The sequence below is a fragment of the Euleptes europaea genome, chromosome 2 (assembly GCF_029931775.1).
Source record: "Euleptes europaea isolate rEulEur1 chromosome 2, rEulEur1.hap1, whole genome shotgun sequence".
In the NCBI taxonomy this organism is placed as follows: Eukaryota; Metazoa; Chordata; class Lepidosauria; order Squamata; family Sphaerodactylidae; genus Euleptes; species Euleptes europaea.
In genome coordinates, this window is record NC_079313.1 from 32,343,127 (window position 1) to 32,370,507 (window position 27,381).

The 27,381-nt window shown below is 42.0% G+C and overlaps 1 protein-coding gene across 1 annotated transcript; it reads left to right on the forward strand.

Moving 5' to 3' along the window:
* Positions 1–951: 951 nt before the first annotated feature.
* On the forward strand, positions 952–17,742 carry RGS21 (regulator of G protein signaling 21). Its single transcript, XM_056867524.1, has 4 exons — positions 952–962; positions 5,967–6,043; positions 10,259–10,425; positions 17,539–17,742. The coding sequence occupies exons 1-4, from the start codon at positions 952–954 to the stop codon at positions 17,740–17,742; spliced, it is 459 nt and encodes a 152-aa protein (XP_056723502.1).
* Positions 17,743–27,381: the final 9,639 nt, after the last annotated feature.

Below are 27,381 nucleotides of genomic sequence, written 5' to 3' on the forward strand. Positions count from 1 at the left end.
GGAGGGACTTCAATGCCATAGAGTCCAGTTGCCAAAGCGGCCATTTTCTCCAGGGGAACTGATCTCTACTGGCTGGAGAGCGGTTGTAATATCTCCAGCTCGTACCTGGAAGTTGGCAACCCTAGATCCACAGCATGGTAAAAAAGAGTACCATGAAGCTAACCATGGGCACCATAGAGCTCACCGGACATCCATCTATGGACTTTGTAGAATGGGACCTTGCTATTTCCCTGACTTGCTGCAGCCCTCTGAGTCCACCAGATTTTTTATCCCAGGAAGTCGGTAGGCCCTCAGGCTCTGGGGAGGGGCTGTGGCTCAGTGGTAGAGCATCTGCTTGGCATGCAGAAGGTCCCAGGTTCAATCCCTGGCACCTCCAGTTAAAGGGACTAGGCAGGTAGGTTATGTGAAAGACCCTTGCCTGAGACCCTGGAGAGCCGCTGCCAGTCTGAGTGGACAATACTGACTTTGATGGACCAAGGGTCTGATTCAGTATAAGGCAGCTTCATGTGTTCTTCATGTGTTCATGTGTTCAGTATGGAGCCAAGTGGGGTCTGCAGTAGGAATCAACAGAAATCAATGCTCCCTCTTCTACATACAGAGATGCATAGTTGGATACAGGTCATTATTTGTTTTGTCTGTTTACATCCTAATAAAATCACCACTTATGCACAGGTAGGTTATCCCATTCAATTTTTCCTCCTCTCAATAACTTTTTTTTGGGGGGGGGGAGGAGTTGTTGAATTGTATTGACAACCGTGGCAATATAAACCTTGCTTCAGAACAATAAAATCCTTTGAAAGCATTTTAAATATAGAATGTCGGTCTGAAATCTGCTATTATTTAGCTCTTTACCTGCTAATGGAAACTGCTCTGCTCTCCTGTTACCTTCAGCTTGAAGATAAATCAGTAAGAGAAATCTGGTGTGACCTGTGGCAGACAGTGGAACAAAACATGCCGGTGAAGTGAGTTGCTTGTTTATGGCTACTTTAAAAAATATATATATCAGAGACTGTGCCGCAGTTAGCTTCTTAGCAGCCTAACTAAACTGAAATCCCTTACCCTCATTTACCGAGGGGGTGGGGAAAGGCAGTCAGAACAAATCACAGTAGTACAGTAAAACGTTGATAACTTGCTCCCTAACTTACGTTAGTTCAAATGCTGTCTATTGTCCAACAATAAAACAGGTGATTATTCCCCTCTCTAATTGTGTATCTGTTAAAAAATGTGGTACTTTACTCAAAGGACATTGTTGTCAATTAGAAAACTGAATAGAAAGAAAATAATACACTGCACATCCAAGATCCAGGAAGTCTAAGGGCCTAACTAGGCGTGACGGCATCCTCGTGTCTGTCATGGGGACACCACCACAGCTTTAAAGCCTAAACCGGCAATTTAAAATTGCTGTGAGCATCCTATTAGGATTGGGGGTTGTCTGTTTTGATACCTGAAAAGGCATGGGGGGAACAAGAATGCCCCAGGCCCTCATGGAATTTTTAAATTAAGAACATAAGAAAGGCCCTACTGGATCAGACCAAGGTCCATCAAGTCCAGCAGTCTGTTCACACAGTGGCCAACCAGGTGCCTCTAGGAAGCCCACAAACAAGACAACTGCAGCAGCATTATCCTGCCTGTGTTCCACAGCACCAAATATAATAGGCATGCTGATCTGATCCTGAAGATAATAAGTATGCATCATGACTAGTATCCATTTTTACTAGTAGCCATGAATAGCCCTCTCCTCCCTGAACATGTCCACTCCCCTCTTAAGGCCTTCCAAGTTGGCAGCCATCACCACATCCTGGGGCAGGGAGTTCCACAATTTAACTATGTGTTGGTGAAGAAATTGCATTTATCCATTTTGTACAGCCTTTTTTGTACAGAAATTGCATTTATCCATTTTGTACAGCCTTCTTTTTTGAATAAAATTTTGCCCACAGAAGCTTGTGCCACAATACATCTTTAAGGCGCCACAAGATTCCTTAGTGGGTTTGGGTTTTTTGGATTCCGTGTTTTTGTTTTGCATGCCGTTTCCGACTATCAGAGATCGCCTTGCTCTCTCCCTGAGTTTCCTGACATTTTCCCCACTTTTTCAGAGAACTGTTTTATCTTGAATTTGAAAATGCGGGCAAAACGCGGGGAAATTCAGGGGGAGAGCGAGGAGACCTCTGATGGTCAGAAACAGCATGCATAATCAGCACAAAGACTCGAAGTCGTCTGAGGGGTGACGGCGAGTGAAACAGCCATGTATAAAAGACCTTCACTCAGATCTAGCACAACACTCTAACCTCCACCACATTGGCTGCTGTATCTCCAGGCTGCCTGCCCTGACAATGTGGCCACCTATCCACTTAGAATCCAACTAGGGTTGCCAACTCTGGTTTGGGAAATTCCTGGAGATTTTAGGGCAGTGCTTATGGAGAGTGGAATTTGGAGACAGGAGGGAGATTAGCAAGGATGTGATGTGATGCCACAGAGACCACCCTCTGAAGCTGCCAGTTCCTTCAAGGGAATTGATCTCTGTAATCTGGAGATACGTTGTAATTCTAGAAGAACGCTTGGCCCCACCTGGAGGTTGGCAATCCTAGCCCATCCAACATGTCATGGGGAGAAGGGTTGGCCACCATGGAGGCTTGTCTGCACATCCCCACAGCAACCACAGCACATGCTTTAGCTCTATGTTTCACCCATGGTGAGTAGTCAGACACTATATGTACTGAAATCTATGTATCTGTTAACAAAAACCTATTGGAAGACTTCAGGTTGCTTTCTACTGGGATATTCCTAATTTAACAAAATGCCTCCTCAACCGAGCACTTGGTACAAATTAAAGAGGTAGAACACAGTTATATGCCCTAATCAGTGCCAGAACATTTGTAAAAACCCCAAATTTCTTAGTTTTCCAAACACCAAATGTCAGCTTTGGCAATCTTTTCCCTCTCACTCTTCTGTCTAACATCCTTTCCCATAATAAAACAACCGGGAACACATGAAGTTTTCATCAGCTTTTATCTTTTATTAGTTTTCAAAAGGACGTGTGCTCCCCCATAGTTTCTCAAGCACTCCCCTATGTACCAAAATGTCAGTTAATGTCTGCTTTACTATCACTACAGTGGTCGTTAATGATGCAACAAAGATATTCTCTTTAGTCCTGGCTTTTAGTAGGCTTGCCCACATTGTATGTTCAGCACATTATTTTAATGCAAATTAAATGTCAGTTCCTTCTAAATATTCTGTCTAGGGTTGCCAACCTCCAGGTACTAGCTGGAGATCTCCTGCTATTACATCTCCAGCCAGCAGAGATCAGTTCATTTGGGGAAAATGGCCGCTTTGGCAATTGGACTCTATGACATTGAAGTCCCTCCCCTCCCCAAACCCTGCCCTTCTCAGGCTCCACCCCAAAAACCACCCGCTGGTGGCTAAGAGGGACCTAACAATCCTAATTCTGTCCCCTCACTGAACTTGCAAAGGTGTCTAGGGACCTCTATGCAACTAACGCCCCTCCCAGGGCAAATTGGGCTTTTATCACTACACCCATTTTTCCACAGCTGGAGGACGGAGGACAGCAGAGATAGTCTGATTCATGAGGGAGGCTTGCAGGTTACTCAGAAGCCTTGCAGGCTCCTGTCCATCTGTTGTGCATCAGGTGTCTGAGAATCATGGGAGCTGTTGGACCCATGATGCTCAGCCAACCTGAATGCAACCTTGGGGGCCTCCATGTTCCATGTGACTCTCTGGCAGGTACACAACCCAAACCAGGAACAACTGTATATATCAGTGCCACAGTGTGAAACGGACCGCTCAATTTCTTGATCAAGCCAATTAACAATGAAAAAGCCACTGAGGCAAACTGAAATATGCAGGTTGATTGGTCCCCTCTCACTATATTCCTCTTAAAGAAAAATGTACACCAGTGTGGTGTGGTGGTTAAAGTGGTGAACTAGGATCGGAGACACCAGGGTTCAAATCCTCATCGGCCAGGAAACAGACAAGGTGACCTTGGGCCAATGATACTCTCTCAGCCAAACCTATTTTACACAATTCGTTTGAGGATAAAATGGAAGGTGTATATTGTCCCGAGCTCACCGAAGGCAAGAGAGAGGGAAAATGCCAAAAACAAACGAACAAACTCAGCAGGATATAAGATCTTTTTCACTTCCATTGGGTGAGACATTCACTACTGAATGAAGAAAGATCCACCCTAACAGGTTCAATGAGTTCGGGCAACCCTGGTTTAGAGCATTACCTAGAATACAGCTAAGGGTTTAAATCCTTCACTGCATACTTAGTGCATTAAATCAGATGTATTTTGGCTCTTATGTTTCTGGAATCTTCAACTTCTGGCCTCAAATTTCTTCTCCTGCATCACAGACATGTGCTAGTTGGTTGTGGCTCCAACATAGTGGAAGAACAGCAAACTGCACGTGTTCAGATGAGTTCACAGATGAGCAACAAAAACAAGTCCAGGGTCTAAGCTTGGGTATGTCCTGATTCATGTTCATGGCCACTGGCTTGTGAAGCACTGGTTTTCCAAAAGCAGTTTGATGGCAAAATAAATCCGTACACTAATCCATATATTACTGGATACTCTTCTTTCCATCACACCCCAGCTCAACTATTGATTTGACTAGTGCAGCACAAAAATAAAGGAGGCTCACGGTCACCCCTTCCCATCCTTCTTACATAGGGATAAAGGTAAGACAGTACAAGCCAGTGCAAAATATTGGTAAGGAAAGGGCAGAAGTGGCATCTCCTATCTTCTGCTTCCAGCCTGCAAGAGAGACCATAGCAGTAAGCAAATTGTTATTTGCGCCCATGCATCCCTCAGTTGGCAACTAGGAAGCTAGACTGTATTTTTCATAGAGGAGATTTTGGCCAACAGCCAGTAACTGCTGGTCCCTAGCCCGCACCAAGATTATCTCTATTTACAGAAAATGCAATGTGGGAAACACCTCTCAGTGCCAATGCAGAAATGCCTCTTCAGCAACCATTTGTTTTGCCATGTATGCTCCTGGGACGCATTGGCAATCTATGCTGCTCTCCAGTAAGCCACCTACTTAGAAATAGATGGTGAAACTATTGGAGGAAGCAATAAAATAAATTAACACCTCTTCTTTAGAAACACTGCATAGTCAAAGATTTATGTAACAAACGAATTGAGGATGTCAATGGGATTATGGATAACCTCAGATTCTCACAAACTATATGCTTTAGGCCTGATAGCACATACATCAAGCCCAAGGGAATGCCTCTTTGGAAGCAGAAAGCACTTAAAATTATTAACTAGTTTAAAAAAGATCTTATTCTGCCCTGACAAGTTCCTAGATTTAGATAAATCTGACCTGAGCTGAGAATATATTGAGCTAATTGGATTCTTTGTGCTTTCTCAGAGATGGGGCAAGACAGCTCCTCCTGACACCAGCAGGAAACAAAATGAGGCGGGGGGAGAGGGAATTCTATTACTGCTTTAACAAATACTTAATCAAAATCTTGTTAAGAACCAAAACTGTGAAGCAAACCATTTTTAATACTAGTAAGAAATTGAGAAATAGCCCATTTATCATCCCAGTGTCAGCATGATAACCTTTTAGATAGCTCTAGTCATTGGTAGCAAAAGGATCATATACATTAATGGTTAGCCCATTGAATGCAGAGATGGTATCCTGTAAGTCTCTACTGAAAAATCAGTGGTACCTCTCCTGTATTTTATTGTTCATCCAGCTGCATACTTTATTACTACTCTCTTCTAGATTAATAATTTAGAAACCTGTGTCAAATTGCATTCCACATTCCATAACGGTAATCTGCACAGGAAAGTGTTTTCGCAGGTCATTGTACGGTGTGATACTGAAAGTGACCCTTACTACTGCCGTGTTGATACAGCAGCTATGGATATAAGTATATATGCCACATAGAGTCTATCAGCAGATCGCACTGGCAAAAGATCACAATGCTATTTTCAAGGGTAGATGTTGTTTCCACAGGTCGGCCCCTAGGGAAACAATGGCGTGGATGGAATCTGTGGATACACTACTAGCTAATAAAGGTAAGAATAACCTGTGCAAAGGTAACAATCATAACACTGTATGCTACCCATCCTCCACGGACTTCAAAGCAGTTTTTATGCAGTTCCCATCTGGTCCTCCAGCAGAAAAGCAGTGTTGTATGTAGGGTTGCCAGGTGCATGCTTGCAGCCTCAGAGGGATTTGGGGGGCAGGCCATGGGGGAAAAGACATTGTGTATGTGCTAGCATCCTAGAGCGCCAGTGATGTCACTTCCTGGAAGTGACATCACTGGCGCTCTAGGATTTTGCTGATCTCTAGGTTGGTAAAATCCTAGGTTGTTGTGGATGTCACTTCTGCGTTTTAGCTGGAAGTGACACTGATACATCTACAATGCCCCCCCCCATTTCCCCACCACCACTCATTCTAGCAGCGGCAGGGGGCGGATGGTGGCAGTAGAAGATCACCCGCACGGAGCAGGTAATTCGGCAAGCTTAGACATATGCCATCAGATCATTCTCCAAACAGCTCTGATTTGTTTTGTAATATATTTTTTTCCAGTTTGGTTCTTGGGCCCCTAAATAAAGTAAAAGTCTCCCGGTACTTACCTATCAACCCGGTTGATACAATGTTCAGGGCTCTGTGTACACTTGTGGTAGAAACCAGTGAAGTGCACCCTCCAGAGTATTGGACTAGGTCTAGGGAGCCTGGAGTTCAAATAGCCACTCTGCAACAAGCATGCTGTGGAGAATGCTGTGTAGTAACTCTGAGCATCTTGGAGGGGAGGTGGATAAAAAAAATCTAATATCAGTATAAATTGACTGCCACAGGCTTAGGCTACAGTCACTTTGCATAGGATTGCAATGTTAGGATAATCAGTTAAAATCTGTTAAAATTGTTGATTACTTGTGATAGAAATGCTTACAAAAACCATGGGTGTCCATCTTAGAAGAGCTAAGGAGGGGGTGCCTCTTTTAAGATGGTGTTCTGATGCCATGCACTATCTAAAAATGAAAATGTAATGCCTTATAAAAGAGCAGTTGCTTTATGCTACTGCAGATTTAGGCAGAGTTAAATTGATTAATTCATCAAGTACTCAGTTTAAACTCATATGATTAATTAACTGTGATTTCTTTAATTTGGTAGCAGCCCAATTATGCTGCTTCTACTACTCTTGGGAAGGAGCAAGGAGGTATGTGGGGCCATAAAACCCCATCCCCTGGTCACTAAAAACTGTATTCGGCAACTCTGCCAGCTTCTGAGATTTTACCAGGTGTTACCCACACATATCAAAGCACACCTTTACCACATTGACTAGAAAATTGCTTCCCAAAAATATTCTTAGGAAGCTGAATTGTGCACTATTTCTGTAAACATAGGGCCATGATCATTTCTTAGGTGTCCGAAGAAGTTCCAGTGTATCTAACAAACTGGCAGAACCAGCATTGCCCACATGTTTCTCTTAAGAACACAAGAAGAGCCTGCTGGATCAGAGCAGTGGTCTATCTAGTTCACAAGATGGCCAACCAGTTTCCCTAGAAGGCCAAGCAATTAGGGCGTACAGGCTGAGGCCCTTCCCTTCCACTGCCTCCCAGCACTCGTATTTATAGACTTGTTGCCTTTGTATATGGAGGCTCCTTTCAGTCACCATAACTAGCAGCAGCTGATAGACCTCTCCTCCATGAGTCTGTCTAATCCACTTGTAAAAAGGGTTGCCAGTCTCCAGGTACCATAAAGAAATAACAGCACTATGAGGCCACCAAGTATATAGAAGATCCCAAATAACAATTTTCTAATGTAATCCCAATATATCAGTGCACAACTCTATAAAAATTCTACAGTTAACATTACAGATGCCATTCAAAACCATATACTCCATGAATTCTTCATGTATATAATCAGTCTAATTCAAGTCAAATGAGCATGAAAAGACACTGGTTGAAATTATCCTCATTGAAAATTGGAAATATAATTGAAGATGAAAGTCACAAGCTGAAGATGACACCCCGGTATTCAATCGTTTCACATAGCTTCCTCGGTTCTGACTGTATCCTTAAAATACAATCAGGCAATGCATAATATATTCATAAATTATAAACATAGGATAACAATACACGACCAAATAATAATTGATTTTACCACTAGAAAGGAGATGCGTATGCATAAAACATCTTCCCTGGAATTCACAGCGTAAATTCACAGCTTTAGAGATGCATTTAGGCTTCTTGCCTTTGTAAATGGAGGCTCCTTTCAATCACCACAACTAGTGGCAACTGATGGACCTCTCCTCCATGAGTCTGTCTAATCCACTTGTAAATAGGGTTGCCAATCTCCAGGTAATAGCTGGAGATCTGCTATTACAACTGATGTCCAGGCAACAGAGAAAATGGCCACTTTGGTAATTGGACTCTATAGCATTGAATTCCCTCCCCTCCCCAAACCCTGCCCTCCTCAGGCTCTGCCCCCAAAAACCTCCTGCCGGTGGCAAAGAGGAACCTCGCAACCCTACTTGTAAAGCTATCTATGCTCATGGCTATCACAACCTCCACCGGCTGGGAATTCCAAAGTTTAATTACTTGTTGAGTAAAGAAGTGGTTTTTTTTCTGTCTGTCCTGAAGTGATTTCACAATAATTTAACTGGGTGCCCCAGACGCCCAGAGTATTATGGGAGAGGGACAAAAAGCTCCCTTTCTCCACTTTCTCCACTCCATGCATAATTTTATAAACCCTTATCATATCTCCCCTTAGCCTTCTTTTTTTCGAAACTGAAAAGTCCCAGACTCTTCAGCCTTTTCACATAAGAAAGGTGCTCCAATCCCCTATTCACCTTGGTTGCCCTCTTCGGTAGTTTTTCTAGCAATGTTCTTTTGAGATAAATTGACCAGAACTGCACACAGTATTTCAAATGAGGCTGCATCTATACAGAGCCATTCCAATATCTGTCATTTTATTTAATCCCTTTCTTAATAATTCCTAGCATTAAGTTTGCCTTTTTCACTGCTACCACACACTGGGTTGAGATTTTCATTGAGCTTTCACTAGAACCCCAAGATCTTTCTCTCAATTTCCATCTCAGCCAGTTCAGCCCCCATCAGAATATATTTAAAATTAGGGGTTTTGTTGTCTTACATGCATCACATTACAGTAACCCATGTTGAATTTCATTTGCCATGTTGTTGCCCACTCACTCAATTTAGAAAGATCCTTCTGTAGTTCTTCTTAATTTGCCTTGCTTTTCACTATCCTGTATAATCAGGTATTATCTGCAAACTTGGCTACTATATGGCTTACCCCCAATTCCAAATCATTTGTGAACAATTTTTTTATGACTTATATCCCGCCCACCCTCCCTAGCCCCCACTGGTCCCAAAACTGATTCTTGTCGGACCCCACTGTTCACTTCCCTCCGTTGCAAGAATTTTCAATTTATTCTGACTTTCTGCTTCCTGCCATTTAATCAACTTTTAATCCATAATTAACAGATTGGGCCCATGCAACACTTGGGAAATTAGTTCACAGCAGCAGCTCTCTGACTAAAGGAATGAGAGCTCCCCCACCCATTAAAAAATGTCACATTGAGTTTAGCCCTGAACTCACCTCTGTCTAGTCACTGTGCATTGGAGCACCACAAAACGTTTGACGATACTTACTTCGTGCAAGAGTCATATGATAACTGGAATTCTTTTCAGAGTCAGACATTAACAATCTATGCATACCAAGAGGTTGGCAACCGTGCATAGATCTTCCCAATAGGTGTGGTCACCATGTTGTCTGAAATGTGCACCATGAAGATTTTCAGCTTTGGTATACACAAATCATACCAAAATTATGAAGTATCAGGGTTTGCGTAATGTGTATACAGGCTGTATGTGTGTATAGAATCTACATACTGCCCCTTTCAGACAACAAAGCAACCACATGTATTAGGAAGATCACAGGTAGCCTATGCTCCCAATATGATCAGGTGTCAGATTTCCAGTATGCCCAGTCACAAGGGTTCTGGTTGTCTGAAATGCCTGTTATCATCCAAACAGCTTTTTTTTTTAGCATACAAAACTCATATCTGAAGAGTAGGAATCAAAGTCTACATATCAAATGAACTGCACATATAAACCCATGCCCAGAAACCTACAGAGATGAATGAAACTGCCTAACCAGAAGCCAATGGAACCATTTGCAATCTTGGATTGCTGGACTTCCTCTCACTCCCCCTGTGACTGGTTGGATTGCAGATTTCTCAGTCTATTATATTTCTGCAGACGGTCTGGCTGCCTTCAGGACCTTCCTGAAATCAGAGTTCAGCGAGGAAAACATTGAATTCTGGCTGGCCTGCGAGGACTTCAAGAAAACAAAGTCAGCGGCTAAAATTGCCTCAAAGGCTCAAAAGATTTATTCAGATTTTATCCAGGCAGATGCTCCAAAGGAGGTAACCATTTATGTATTCTCTTAAACACTGGTTTCAACTGCAGTACTCAGGATATGGTCTTCTTTATTAGTTGGTACGTACATACATCTCCTATTTGCATATATTGTGCTCCTGTTGGGCACTGAGGCAAAGGCCAACAGATCCATGCTTTGGCATTTCGAGAAACTCTAGCCATGCATACTAAGAAACAAAAATATCATAAGCAGTATTTATACCTAAACTTTCAGCTTCAACCATTGGGTGAGTTGTATGGGAATAAGTCCCACCAGAACAGTGGTCTTCAACCTTTCCAGACTCAGGGCCCACCTTTAATAGCTAGGTGGCAACACAGAATCCACTGAGTTGCAAGCATGTGTTAAGATGTCATATGAAAAAAAGACGTAGGGTTGAAGTTATGGCCTCATTTGGGCGGGGGGGGGGGGGCTCTGTGCTGCACATTATCATGAACCATACAAGGAATCACTGGCATGGCTGTCAAACCAATCCAAAGAATAGAAAGAAGGCAAGGAAGAGCTTGAGAGTAGGGAGTAGCATCAGATCCTTCCAAAGAGAAGCAAAAAAAAATTAAAATGTATTTTTTAAGGGTTCAAGAACCAACAAGTGGAGCTCTGCAATTTACCATGCATTCACTGTGGCATGGGAAATAGCATATGCACATATTCCATATTCCACATGATTGAGGACCCTGATCACGCAAAGAGAGCTTACACTGTACATGGGACACATGCAAGCTTTTTCACTGGTTATGATGGATGCAATGGGGGGATGCAATGGGGCCAAGTGAGCCTAATCCTGTTAATGGCATGTGAACATTCCTATAGGGAAAGTGATTTTTAACACTCCCTGTGATGCAATTAACAGATGCTTTGACAGACCCTTTCCTTTACCTCTCTCAGTTGCTCACTACTATTTCCTTGTGTCTTGGCTTGTATGTAAGAGGAACTAGCTTAAAGTGCCTAGGGCAACCATTCAAGCCTCCCTTATGGTTCATTTTTGTAGGAAAGGGGATTTAAGAGCCCCCTGTTTGCATGTTAGCTTGGGAGAATATACTTGTTTAGAATGTAATGGAATACAGCAAAGGTATAAGGGGGGGGGGCTTGAAAAAAAAGTTCTGTACGTTATAGATTTGGCCCCTAGGCTTCCACTTGCATACTGCTCTGAGGATAAGTCAAATGTTCCACTAAAACACTTTCAGAATTCAACCCCTTCCAAAGAAAAACAGGTCTGCTAGTACATTCTGACATGTGTTCATGGTTAATTTTTCTAAACAGAGGCCTTCTGATGTAATGAAAGTTAAAAAAAATGTCCTGTAGGATCCTCCTTTTGTACAGTGCCATTTGATCATCACGTAAAAAATACTTTTAAGACTAACTGGCTGTTTAATTACTCCTGTGATATGTACTCCATCCCTCACTGGCCTTTTACACTGATAACTTTTACTTTTGATGATGACACTGCTCATTTGTAAGAATATATTTTTGGATTTGTGTTTAAATACATTAATATGCACATGAAGCTGCTTTATGCTGAATCAGACTATTAGTCCATCAAGGTCAGTATTGTCGAAGGCTTTCACGGTCAGAGTTCATTGGTTCTTGTAGGTTATCCAGGCTGTGTAACCGTGGTCTTGGAATTTTCTTTCCTGACGTTTCGCCAGCAACTGTGGCAGGCATCTTCAGAGTAGTAACACTGAAGGACAGTGTCTCTCAGTGTCAAGGGTGTAGAAAGAGTAATATATAGTCAGAAAGGGGTTGGGTTTGAGCTGAGTATTGTCCTGCAAAAGTATTGTCCTGTAAGTATCAAGATAATGTGCTAATGAGGGTATGGTATGTTAATATGGAACCATTGTATCCTGAAGTGATCTGTTAATGTGTGTAATCCAAAACTAATCTGTATGGCTATTGTTGAATGTTGTCTTTGTCTGGAGGTGTTTCAGGGCAGGAAGCCAAGCCTTATTCATTCTTAAACTCTCCTCTTTTCTGTTAAAGTTGTGCTGATGTTTGTGAATTTCAATGGCTTCTCTGTGCAATCTGACAAAATAGTTGGTAGAATTGTCCAGTCTTTCAGTGTCTTGGAATAAGACCCTGTGTCCTGTTTGTGTCAGTCCATGTTCAGCCACTGCTGATTTCTCAGGTTGGCCAAGTCTGCAGTATCTTTCATGTTCTTTTATCCTTGTTTGTATGCTGCGTTTTGTGGTCCCGATGTAAACTTCTCCACAGCTGCAAGGTATACGATATACTCCTGCAGAGGTGAGGGGGTCTCTTTTGTCTTTTGCTGATCGTAGCATTTGTTGTATTTTCTTGGTGGGTTTAAACACTGTTTGTAGGTTATGTTTTTTCAAAAGTTTCTCCATCCTATCAGTGACTCCTTTAATAAATGGCAAGAATACCTTTCCTATGGGAGACTGTTTTTCTTGAGTTTTCTGATTTTTGTTTGGTTCAATGGCCCTTCTGATTTCATTCTTGGAGTAGCCGTTTGCTAGCAGTGCGTGATTTAGATGGTTAGTTTCTTCCTTGAGAAACTGTGGTTCACAGATCCGTCTTGCACGGTCCATTAATGTTTTGATTATTCCTCTTTTCTGTCGGGGGTGGTGGTTGGAGTTTTTGTGTAAGTAGCGATCTGTGTGAGTTGGTTTCCGGTAGCCCTGAAACACCTCCAGACAAAGACAACATTCAACAATAGCCATACAGATTAGTTTTGGATTACACACATTAACAGATCACTTCAGGATACAATGGTTCCATATTAACATACCATACCCTCATTAGCACATTATCTTGATACTTACAGGACAATACTTTTGCAGGACAATACTCAGCTCAAACCCAACCCCTTTCTGACTATATATTACTCTTTCTACACCCTTGACACTGAGAGACACTGTCCTTCAGTGTTACTACTCTGAAGATGCCTGCCACAGTTGCTGGCGAAACGTCAGGAAAGAAAATTCCAAGACCACGGTTACACAGCCCGGATAACCTACAAGAACCAAGGTCAGTATTGTTTATTCAGACTGGCAGCAGTTGTTCAGCGTCTCAGGCAGAGATCTTTCACATCACCTACAATCTGGACCATATAACTTGGAGAGGCCAGGAATTGAACCTGGGACCTTCTCCATGCCGGGCAGATGCTCTACCATTGAGCCATGGTCCCTCACCTAAGATACCCAGAGAGGTAAAGATTCATGGTTAACTTGGATAAAGAATATAAAATTGAAGGATCTGATCCCCAAGCAAAATTAACATTAGGTTAATTTAAAGGAACAGAAAAACTAATGAATCTCTGCTTCTAGCAAGAGAATTAACTAGTTTGATTAGACCAAAAATGGACCAACTCTAGCATTATATCTCCAATTGTGGAATCCCACGTAATGCTGGGAAGCTTATGAACAAGAACAGAGGACCCATAAACTAAAACACCATGCAATTGAACCACTATGGAGCCCTTGCATGCTCTGATGTACCCTTAGAAGTCTGGGTTGAGCAGGCTTATCCATTATCTACATGGTAGAAGTTCATAAAATTATGCATGGCAGAGAAAGAGGAATGGAAAGAACTTTTCTCCACTACCCATGGTTTTCCTAAGGATCACTGATGTTCACTAAACACAAACACTGGGTGGGGGGTGAGGTTCTAAGGTATTTTTTTTATAATTAAGGAATCTCTGGAAAAAAACCAAAATGTTGTTTAATGTAAACGAGGCTATTCTCTGATGTAATCGAGTTCACATCACAGTTCATGTTAAAAATTCACTTAGACCAGGGGTGTCAAACTCATTTGTGATGAGATATGACATAAATGTCAATTGGTCAGGCCAGGCCATTTGTACCATAAAAAACTTTATAGAAGACATAAGCAAAGACAATGATATAATTTTTTACTTTATTTCTTACTGAAAACATGCTTAAAACAATAACACTCTTGCAGTATTTTCTTTTATTTAACAGTCTTTGATAATTGACACCTCGGGACTGGAAGAAGTGGCTGCCTCAGCTGGCAACCTCACAGCAGGCTGGCCAGCCAAGATCAGGACTGGAGGTGTGGCTGCCTAAGCTGGCTTGGGGACCAGATAAGAGCCCTCAAGGGGCTGAATCCAGCCCCCTGGCCTTACATTTGACACCCTTGACATAGACCCATTTTTCCCCTTTTCTTTTTGGTGAAGTATGAGCTGCTGAAACTAAGCTCCTTCCAGCAGTTATTAAGTAATGTGAGAAGCCTCAGGTCATATCATCACCATCAAAATTTATTTCAATACAAAATAAGCTCCATAAAATTAACAAATGGTGTGTGTGTGTGTGTGTGTGTGTGTAACATACATAAGTTGAAAGAGGGACAAAGAAGAATAAAACCCTCCTCCCTCAAAACAGGAAAAGTTACTAAAACTTAGTCAGCCAATTTCGCATCCTGCTTGCTCACAGGCAAAATTTAGCAGCTTTAAAAGTTATCTCTGGGGAAGAATCAGCAAGAAGAAAGGAGGCATAAAATTATTCAGATCTTCCCAGTATGCTTGACAAAACTAGAGCGATATATTGATGTTGGATATTGTTATAAAATGGGCAGGGCAGCAACACATTTTCAATAGACTCTACTTTCCCTGTATTACATGGATAAACTCGTTGAAAAAGTGGGACACAATGGTATCTGCTTTCCAGAAGGGCTGAGGGTGCCAATGTAAAAACTCTCTGATATTTGGGGGTCTCAAGGAACCTAAGATAATCTGCTGGTTGAACATATTTGGTGTGCTGCAAAGTAACTGGATATTTCTGTATCTGTGCCCTGACAGATTGTAAGGCATGGTCCCAAAGCCACTGTTAAATCACTTGTCTTGCTTCTTTTGTGGCCCAAGTCACAATAGAACTTGGTAGGAAAAGCTGTACTCCTGAACTTTCCCCTCAACTGCTGTTAGCCAGGTTGAATGGTATCTGTCAGAAAAAATCAAGGGCACTAGACCCGTAGGATTGAAAATACGTTTTAACCAACCACATACATGCCTCCAAGGAGTTCACCAAGCCTCTAATCTGAGAAGGGAGGTTAGAATACATCGGGGATCTCCAAGAATCGTTTGTAAGGACTTAGATTGAACAGCTTCCAGTAGGTGCCTTTCTTTAAACATACAAAGCGGGAGCCATACAAGAGCTGGGTAATGACCTTTCCTTGAAAAACCTTGATTGCTACAGGGATAAAGGAGGCCCCTTTTGTGAAATGAAGTCTTACAATGGTGGAACTTGCTCTGTTGGCAGTTTCTACAGCATGCAATGCCTGCACTCTCCAACGTCCAGACGACTGGAAGACTATAACAAGATATTCAAAGATTTTTCAATGTTGTGACCCTCTGTTTGTCATCTATGTTTCCAATGTTTCTTGGTAAAATGAGGACTTTTGTTTTTTGGTAGTTTATTTCGAGCTGATCCTCTTTACTGTATGCAGTAAAGGCACGGAGTGCTCTACTAAGGCCCACTTGTGAGTAGAATAACAGTGTCATCTGCATATAATAAAGCAGGTATAATTTTATCTGCAAGTTCTGGAGAATGGAAACTTGGGGTTTCTCAGGTGTTGCACCAGGGAGTTAATGTAAAAATTTAAAAGTTCGAGAACTCCTCAATATACCAAAGCCTTTGGCCTTTTATGCATGGGCTATTTCCATCGCAGTCACCCCCATCTACTTTGGGGCTTTGTTTTCATTGTGCACATTTTCTCTGACCTGTAAAAGTCACCTCGCTCTCCCCTTGTGTTTCCCCTGAATTTTCTGGAAGCTGTTTTAGCCTAAGTTTAAAGTCTGCCTTGATCCCAAATCAAAAGCTGGTCCTGTTCATACTTGTCTATTTGGGTTTTTCTCCCCATGCCCATTCTCACTTCTCCCTCCCACTTGTCTTTCCCCCTCATCCAACCCCTCCTCTCGAAGCCGGAATACTATGAGGCTGCTTATGTGGTCAGTATCATTATCCGCCCGCTCCATGAAGGAAATTTCTTAAGAGTAAGATTCAGTCCTCAAGGCCACCTTTCCAATAAGATACCTCTTGACAAAGGAGTTAAACAGGGTTGCATTTTGACTCCAGGTCAATTGGGAGAAGTCCATGTTGTGGTTTCCCACACCCTACCCGCACTGTTTCTCCGAGACTCTAGAGAACCACTGTGATGGGAATGAGCTGCTGTGTGTAATTCTTGCATGTTGTTTGGGTTTCTCACATTACCCAAGCAGTGTAGGAAGAAGTGCGGGTTCCAAACTACATAGGTCATTTAAGAAGGAATCCTTCAAACACTGAAAAACCTAATTATCTGGGAATTAACAGTTAAGTTGCCATTTTGCTGTGCTTAAACAGAAAAGGAAGCCTCTTTAAGGCTCAAACAGACACAACCAGTATTATGCTTCTTGTTCTGTCCATAAAATGCAAATTATAGATTTATGTCGCCTCAGTTTGCCTCTGGGCCATGCAGGGAAAGAAGAGGGTATTTAACACCCACTTTCATCTGGTTCACCAGAACTGGGTTCCCTGCTTTGTATTAGTACTTTAAAGGGGGAAAGGCATGCCTTAAAAACACAATTTTCCCATTAAAATGCTAATAATAAAACAAGGAGCCTATTTCAAATAGCGAACTAGAGTGCAATTGAAGGGTTAAACATATGCTCCCTTCATTGCATGGCCAAAAAGCGAGTTGAGGCTACACACCCATGCAATTTGCATTTTTCTGATAGAATGAGATGCCTGATTTTCCTCTCCTCTGTTTGAATACTTAGTTGTCTGAAGGATATATGCATTGAAACCCAATTTACAAAGCTTAGCAAGCTGAAAGAAAATAAAGCAAATACCACTTTTCTCTACAGTATGAAAAGACTGATCATTTTCTGTATTGATGTACACTTACAAAATATTAAGCATTTAAATTTGAAGTAGATGAAGAAGAAAAGAATGAACAATAATAGCATCACTTTCAGGGTAGGAAATCATATTATAATTAGTATTTATTTTCCAGATATTGAAAGCATAACCTTCCTGCCACTTTGCATCAAAGAGTATATTTTGGGAAGCTATTCAAACAATGCTTGTTTCTGGCTTCCAGATAAACTTCAGATCTTCAGCAAAATAAACAATTTGTGTCATTCTATTCCTTGTAGATAAACATCGACTTCAGTACCAGAGACCAGATCAGCCAGAATATTTCTGAACCTAGTCTCCAGTGTTTTGATGATGCTCAGAGATTAATCTACTGTCTCATGGCTAAGGACTGCTTCCCGAGGTTTCTGAAATCAGAAGCTTATAAAGAATTGGCAAACAAGCAACAGAATGGAAACCAAAAAAGATGGTTGCCATTTTTGTAAAAGTCAAGTTCAGAAGTATCTCTTTCACAGCTAGATGTGGCATCTTGTTTGGCTGGCTATGTGCCTCCCTGATAGTTGGGCTTGCAAATTGAACTTGCAATTGCCACACATTGCATTTTATTTCATTCTTCATTTTAATGCAATAGTAGTTAAAATAGCTTCACATTTGTCATTTTTGTATGTCAAGGGCCACTTGAAAACACCTTCGGAAGTAGACGTGTGGCATGGCACACGAGAAGACTCACGCGCATTGTGCCTAGAACCTTTCAGGTGAACTGGAGATTACAGATGTAAAGCCCTATGTAAGTGTAGTCACTAACTTGAACTGCACCTAAGCACATGGGCAGGGATGAACTAGGTCTTTGTTCACATTAGAGATCCAACATATAGAAGGAGTCAGATCAGTATCTAATTTACCTTTCCTGGGCAAGGTAGTTGAATGTGTAGTAGTGTTTGGTGCCACACATTCTTGGATGACACAAATCACCTTGATCCTTATCAGTTTGGTTTGCAGGCGGTTTTTGGTCTTCCTTAATCCTTCCAGTACAGCAGTCTTTAATGTTTCCCGACCATGGACCTATTGAGCTGCAAGCATGTGATAGGATGTCATATGATGCAACAGTCATGTGACAAGAAGAGGGAACAGAGTCATGACATCTCTGGTGACAAGGCTAGGGCCATGGGCAACAGACCAAGACAGCCTGACAAAGGAAACACAAGCTGAGCACCAGAAGGCAAACTGGATCAAGGAACATGACAAGGACCACAGCCAAGGAACAATACTCTTCATCACTTCTCAGCATGCATGTAAAGGGAAGCAGGAAGTGTGGCACCCATGCTGTCAACACATGCATGATAACAGCAGTAGCTCCTTCCACAAGGCAGGGGGAAATGGCAGTTCTCTAAGGGCTTGTCACCGAGTAGCTGGGGCTTGCCATTCCATCTGACAGTTTTGACTCAGCAGCTGAAGAGGCGTTTGTACTGTGAGAAGGATTGCAGTAGCATCACCTCGCTAATTCTCACTGGCCTTTGACCATGGTATCAAAGTGGATCACCTGTATAGGCTGAGGATTGGAGGCACTTTGTGTTACAGTGGTTGTGCTCCTTTATCTGTAAGATACCAGACGGTAGTAGTATGAGACTATTGGAGGGAGGATATGAGGCAAAAACATCCATTGATCCAGGACCTCCTCTCCAGCTTCTCTGATTGCTGAGATAATGGAAGAGAGTCAGGCACCCCTCCATCATGCATGGAACCAGCTCTAGATGACAGCCTTTTCCTGCCAGATTTCAAATACTACTGACAGGGCCATCAGACAGATCACAAGAAGCAGCCATCCCCTAAACACTGTACCTGGATTGAGATCTAACTGTGAATGCTCTCCCCCAAAGGACATTCTGTATTATACCTAGGGTTCTGTCAGCCACTATGGGAAAAAATTTTCATTGAAAATCAGGATTAAAAAATACAACAAGCAAATATTGTTCCAACCCAAGGATTTTGTTCTGAGATGCTACAAGTTTCATGTTTTTCTCCAGTGATGGTCAACATCTACATGAATCCTCTGAGTGCAGCCATCTGAAGAATGCAGACTCTGGGGTCATCAGGATACTGATACTGTTATTTTTCTCTCTTTTTCATCTGACATGGGTCCAGCAATGGTGTCATCTAATACTTGGATTAGTATTAGTATTAGTATTAGTATCATCAATTACTGCTTGGATGAGAGTGAGCAAAATGAGGCTCAACCCAGATAGGATGGAAATATTGATGGTGGATGGTCTGATCGTTCATGGGGCTTGCCTACTCTGGATGGGGCCTACTGCATACAAAGCGTGTGTTCTACCACTGAATCAAGCACCTTCAGAAAGTAGCCTGTCCCATCACCCTGGTAATATCTAGTAGAACTTCCTTCCTGCATTGGTGTCATTATTTTGAGAATTACTAGTTCCCACTCTGCTCTGTGATATTCAGACCTCATCTGGAGTCCTATGTGCAATTCCAAGCCCCACATTTTAAGAAGGACATAGATAAACTGGAATGGGTTCAGAGGAGAGCAGCAAAGATGGTCAAGGGTGTAGAAAACAAGGCCTATCAGGAGAGGCTGAAGGCACAGGGTATATTTCACTCTTTTGCTTGTCAGTGAGTGAAGGTTCCTGCAGTGAAAGTATTAGTGGGAATTACAAATAGGCTGTAAGTTTTACATCTGTGCTGGCCTCCCCGCCCCTTTTCCACTGTATTTACATCATGGATTGCAATTGAATGGGTTTTTTATTAAGGATAATTTTTACTGTATTTAATAGACTTTTGTATGGATTATATGGTGTTAGCTGCCCTGTGCCCGGCTTTGGCCAGGGAATGAGGGCAAGGGACAAATTTAATAAAATATAAATAAATAAATAAGTTAAAAGGGAGAGAAAATGATGAGGTGAAGAAACTGGGCTTGACAGTAGAAGCAGGCACATGTGACATGAGATGATAAATGGAGAACTGATGGCTCAAGAAACAATTACAGGATGGTGTTTGAAGTCAAATACTCCGACACAACTGAGGCTGTAGGAAAGGTTTAACGGAGGAAACAACAGTTAGGTTGGAACAAGTTGGCGGGGGGTTTCTTAGCAGTGGGAGAAACATGCCAGAAATCACAAGACAAAGGAACAAAAGGGGGGAGAGACTTTCTCAGGAATTCCTTCAGACAGTCATCCATGTATGCTAATGGGGCTACAGGATCACAGATGCAAGATGGGAGGGATACAGGTACGTGTATGATATGTTCATTGACCTGATCCTTTCCCCCTGAATAAGGCAGGGAGGGGAGCTTAATAGGGTTTATCCAATCAGAAGAATTCTGTGGTTGAATGCATGCCAACAACACCCCACCCATGATACCAAATATGTGTGGTAAGGACGCACCCCATACATACAGGAAGACTGGGTGAAGCAGCCCAAGTTGCAAGAAATAGAAAAGAATTCAGGTAAGAGAAGAGATATGATATTGTTATGATTACTACTTGATTACAACTGGCAACTAATGGGCAACTTCTAATGGATCTTGATGGGTGGAAATCTTTTTTACTTGACTTCGGAAAGTGACACTATGCTGCTGGTGGGAAAAACTGAGAAAGGCGGAGAAGCAGTTGAATTTGGATACAGAAAGAAAAAGAGTCAAAGAAGCTGTGAGTTCTGAGTTGCAAATGCAGCTGGACTAGAAGCTGCTGGGCAGGGCGGGACAGGGAATCTTACTTTGGGAATTTGATCTAGGATCAATTGTGCTGTCTGCTGTAAAAATCTATTTGCTTCCATTATGTTCTGGTGTGTATTATTAAACAGTGCTCTGTCCTTCAAAGGAACCTTCTTCTATTGAACTTCTTGCTGTTTGTAGGGGTCCAGTTTCTTGGTGGGCCCAGCAGAATAGTTGGGGGACATAGAATTGGTGAATCTTAGTGATACAAAATATTTAACAGGGAATTTAGCAACTTCTGTTAATTGTTTTAATAGAAACATAAAATGATTATTGCCTTTAATTGTTTTACTAAATTCTTACACAGAATTTACTAAATTAATGCCATCCATAATCCCTTAATTTAAAATATGTTACACTGTAGGCCTGTTGTTTAACATTCTTCCAAATAATTATACAAATGTATCTGTTTCAAGTGTTTAATCCATGTGGGGAGGAATTTTGTTTTGTTTTTTAATAAATGAATACGGTAATTAAAAATTCACATGCCTGCCCCCAATAACAATATTAATTAGGTTATATGTTAGTGGTTAATTAATTTGTAGGGGAAACCCTCAAAGACTTGTTGGGCTATGTCTTGGTAATTAAACATAAGTTTCTTGCACGTATTAAAGTGCATCTAACTTGAGCAATAACAATTCTGAAGATTCACATGAAACCTTTGTTTTGCTTAAGACTGCATAAATAAAAAGGCCACTTTCAGGCAAGCTAGACTCTGATACCGTGTTACTGAATTTATGATATGATGGGCTAAAAGCTGGATTCATTCACAAACCTTCACATCTGGCTACTCATAGATCTATATCTGGACCTTGGTGCTATAGTCTTGACTGAGAAAAAGGCTCCCATGTACATAAAACATTCTGAAGGTACATCGTTGTTGTGCAGACTGAAAGAGATAATTCTGAATAATTCGTATATCAGATAGAATTGTAACAAACTTTCCCAGGATGGAGTCTATGGCTGAGATACTTTCAGGGTGAGCAGCAGCCAAAGCAGCAAGATTGATCACAAAGCAGGATGTTAAACTTGTGTATACAAAGATGGATTTTGATATATTTCTAATAGATTGGGGAATGGGAAAAATCACCCTAACACCCATTCCCATTTGAAGAAGGGGAGAAGTGGACAAAGGCATGTTGTGCAAGGTAACATGAGGTATGAACACCCAAGCCATATGTAACAACCACACTGATGGTCTGGGGTTACTGTATAATTTCTGTCACTGTTCATTTTAAATTGAATTTAACTCTCCCCCCACCCAATCTAGGACAGATTTTAAGCACAGTAACTGGCCCTCATCACACTGCCAGTAGCTGGTTTACCCACCCAGAAAGTTTTCACAACCCAGCGTGTGAGAATCCCCATTCTTGCTGCACAATATTCTGTATATTATCCGAAGTGATTACATTGCAGTTATTCCTTTTATTTGTATGAAACCATCTTATTTGCTCCCAGCGCAGGCAAGTATAATGTCAGTATTTTATCCTAAACCCAAATAACTCATATGCAAAGCTCAATGGAAACAGGCATGATGAAAGAGAAGACCCTAGCCTTACTGATTTGCAATGCAAACCTGACAAAACCTAAACCATGAAAGAAAGGTAGACAGTTGAAGACTCATTCAGGTCACTGCAGGAAAAGACACTGTGAGGTCTACACGATCAGAAAAACAATGCTTACTTTATAATAGTCACAATTACAATCAGTTACATTTTACCACACTTGGATGCAAGTCCAGGAGCCCACCTACCTGGCAGAACATGACCAACAGCTAGCTTCTGAATGTCTGGGTTTGACCCACATTTGTATCAAAAGAAAAGGAATATACTTAGATCCCCGTATCCTTTTGTAACCAAAGAAATAATCCTCGTACAATCACGCAGCTAGAAGGAAACAGAGGTTTTCAAGTCCACCCACAACCCAAACACACAGCTTCATCAATCCAGGCATCTGCCAGCTAACAATAAAACGCCTACTAGATAAGAGACAATTTGTGCACAACAGAAAATCAGGAGTCCACAATAATTTTACAGAGGACAGGACTGGGAAAACACACATGGGATTCAGCACTGGATCCTCCTCATGTTTTTCTACCTGGCATTATATAAATAATTAACTCGTTTTTGCTCACTCCTCATTTACCTAGAACCCTTGGGTGAATCAATATATTAGAAATCCATAGCTAAAAGTAATATGCTGGCTATTAATAGCTACTGCCAATTATGTCCAGAAATGAGCCCACATGCCAAATCATCCTTAAAATGGGAAACTGGAAGATGTACACAGAATCCATTATGGGCTATACATGAAGTATTGGTACTGAGCTGAATTCACAGAGTGCCTAACCAAATCAATATGTTCCCGAGTCCTCCAATATACAAGTTCAGAAGGTGAGCAGGGAACCATAATGAAAGCAATATACTAGATCAATGCTGTGCCAAGAGGCATTGCACATACTGTAGCCCCCTCTTTAAACCGATGTTTTATTGTACATTAAAGTGTGCCGTGTACTAAGCATACTCTGAGGTAGGCAATCTTTGTATGGCTTATTCTTGCAACAGCCATCTTTGCTATCTGCATCACACAACCAGAGACTAATGTTTCTATCTGATGAGGTCATGGCTACCTTAGGACTTGAATGCCATTGTTGAATATGAGGCATTAATGTACTTCTCAAAGAACACCACAATCCAGTTCAAGCTGACTTGAGCTGGAAACTGACAATAATATATTTGTTCAGAGAATTCAAGACAGTGTGAAAGAAACATCTTTGTCTGTGGTGTTCACACAGAGTCCCACTGCTGTCTTGGAGAAAAAGGGTTCTGCAGTTTTTCAGAAACCCGTTTGACCAGAAATGACTATGATGGGGAGCAATGTGTACACCACAGGCATGCCACTATCAGATCACTTCCAATGCTTTTGAAACAATACTGTCTCTCTTCAACTGGTGGAGACTCACTGCAGGTCAGATTACCAGGTCTCACAATTATACTTGACATTTCATCACATCAGCTTCCATCTCAGCATCTCCATAGGAAATCTAAGGGTGGGGAGCCAGATTCAAGGGTTAGACTTTTTTTTTTTTAACTTGGCTCAAAAAAAGCTTTGCTATTCATTTCACCATTATGCCATTACCCCAACCATCAGCTTCTGTCCTTGAGGTATCAGGTACAGCAAGGCTCTGCCTCGAGACACATATAAGGGCACAAAACCCACCCTACCATAATCTACCCCCAAACTATAAATTAATGCTCCTCTAGCTTCCACTGCGTGGTATAGTTGTTAAGAGTGGTGGTTTGGAGCGGTGGACTCTGATCTGGAGAACCAGGTTTGATTCCCCACTCCACCACATGAGCAGCAAATGCTAATCTGGTGAACTGGATTTGTTTCCCCACTCCTCCACATGAAGGCAGCTGGGTGACCTTGGGTTGTCACAGCTCTCTCAGCCCCACCTACCTCACATGGTGACTGTTGTGGGGAGGGGAAGGGAAGGTGATTGTAAGCCGGCTTGATTCTTCCTTATGTGATAGAGAAAGTCGGCATATAAAAACCAACTCTTCTTCATCATCCAATTTCTGAGTCGCAGCAACTAAGCATCAGAAGCCCTGGTAATCTTACCTTAAGTCAAATATAACAAACGAAGACAGGGAAGTCAATAATGCAGAACTCCCCAAGATTATCCTGTGAATTATCAGTGACTATGGTAGATGTAGGACTTTTAGGGTTTTCTTAATGGCAATATGATTGGCAGAAAGAGTTCCACAGTCACTATGCCAGCATAGAGCCTGAATAAAACAACATCAGCTTTTCGTTGGAAGATTCTGAGTTATTTATTTATTTACTTATTTATTTCTATCCAATTTTCTCACCAAATGGGACACAAAATAACTGACAAAACATTCCAGATATACTTATTTTGGATATGGTCTACTTCATGGGTCCCCAACATTTTTGAGCCTGCAGGCACTTTTGGAATTCTGATACAGCATGGTGGGTGCAGCCACAAAATGGCTGCCATAGGCGGCAGAAACAGCCACAAAATGGCTGCTGCAGTTTACTTTTAGTCACACTGTAACAGCCCATTCCTGAGCTGACGGCGCAAGTGGACGGCGGGGAAGAGGTGCAGCTGTGCCTCCTCCTAAGTTGTTTCTCATATGCCGCAAAACAAAACAAAAGCCATCTCGTGGCTTTTTTTGTTTAAACGGGGCCATTCGCCCCATAGAAAAATCTAAAAAATCCCAATTCCACAGAAGCCCCACTGAAATTTATGTGCCAAAGTAGGCATGATTATCTGAGTCAGAAACTCCAACTATTTACCAGGGCCGTCACTGCTTTCTGGTATCAATGTATGGTATAAAACTGTGTTTCTAACTGCCTTTCAGGGAAACATTGACTTTCCCTTTAAAATTATTAGCATAGATGTAGAGGTTTCTAGTTTCTAGCCTCCTTCCCTTGAGCTCTAAAAATAAATCTCTGAGAGTAGAACTGGATGCATCTTAGTTTTATTGCACATGCATAATCCCAAAACGTCCATGCATGGATTCCCTTCCAAAATTAAAAAAAAGGTTTTATTAACCTGACTTGTAACTTATATGTATTGCCCTTTGGAGGTATATTGTTGTTGTTTTTTATCTCTGTCTTTTGGTATGCCAATAAAGGTTAATGAAATGAAATGAACCCTAACCCATAACTACCTAACCAGGCTAGTGAACGCGCTAGCAACTTACCTCGCAAATTACACGCATCCAGTATACAAGTATCCACAACGCCTTTAAATTCCTGTTCCCACCGCGCCTCCTTTTCTCCGCTGCACTTGAAAATCCCCAGACCGGCACGCTCCACGCATGCCCAGTTGGCGCTCCAAGCAAGGACAGCGATTGGTCCAGCGTGAGTAAGGGAGGCGGGGGAGTGCGGGGGTTGGCTGGCAGCAGGAAGTGGGCTGGCACCAGGAAGAGGATCGAACACAGTTTGCATGTTCCCATTGTAAGGCACCGGGTGTGGAGGGCGCTTTATTTATTTTTTATTCGCCATATAAGCGGATACGCTTAACACGGCAAAATTGCACTCTGGAGATGCCCTCGGAATCCTTCGGGTGAGTTGCAGTGGGAACATGCAAGGAAAGCCCGCGGAAGCCGGCGCCGCAAATGGTAAGTGCGGACACGGCCCTTGTATTATTAAAGCTGCTCTAAATGCACAATATCAGCCCACCTTTTTCATCTGTGAAAAGTTGTTGGGTATGCTTATATCCCACTGATGTCAGTTACGACCTTCTCTGGATTATATGCATTAGCTCCTTTTCTACACCCTCTGCCCTTCTTGTTGTACTTCTATGTTTTTTCTTGCTTTCCTCCTCCCACTGTCCTCAACAGCATCCCAGGAACTATAAGCAGAATACATCAACTCTGAAGTGAAACAAACTTATGAACACAAAAAAGGAATAAATTACAGCTCTCAGAATACAACACATGTTTATTTGGGGGCAGTTACTCTACCACTGGTCAGCAACTAGTTTTTCTAGTATGGCACTAATACAGAAGAATTATTAATACAGACTAATAATTCTCCTAAAGTGGCTTTCAGCAAGGTCTAATGCCACAGGTTTCCATGTTCTCCAGACTTTCTTTTCCAGTAGGGTTACCAGGTCCCTCTTCACCACCAGTGGGAGGTTTTGGGGGCAGAGCCTTGAGGAGGGTGATGTTTGGAGAGGTGAGGGACTTCAATGCCATAGAGTCCAATTGCCAAAGTGGCCATTTTCTCCAGGTGAACTGATCGACTGGAGATCAGGTGTAATAGCAGGAGATCTCCAGCTAGTACCTGGGCTGGAGGTTGGCAACCCTATTTGCCAGTAAGGGCCAAACTACATGCGATAGCATCCTTGTATCTACCACAAGGATACCCCCGCCAGTTTAAAGTGATTTCAAAATGTCCCAAGGGCCCAATGCTGATCAGGTCCACAGCGCAGTAGTTACACTTGCTCATTTTTCCCCTGCACCATTTGAAGGGCCAAAATGGCCACACACATACATACTTGAAAAGGGATGGCAGATAAGAGTGCCTCAGCCCACAGCACTACATATAGCATTTTTAAAAATAACTTTTAAATGGTGGCAGTGTCTCCATGGCAGAAACGAGGATGCCACCATCTCTAGTTTGGTCCTAAGCTGGTCACTAAAATGGTTCCAAGGAGCATCTCTCAAGTAGCTGTATTTTACCCAGGGACTTCCGCGAACCGAAACTACTACACTGCACTCCTGGTTGAGAAGAACCATTCTTTTTCTTCCTGGGAGTCCATCTGAAACCTAACCAGAATCATCACTAAGCTTGAAGTATTGTCAGCTGCTACACTATCTGGACAGTTTAAATTTCGTTCAGAGCTTAATTTCTAGGACAGATG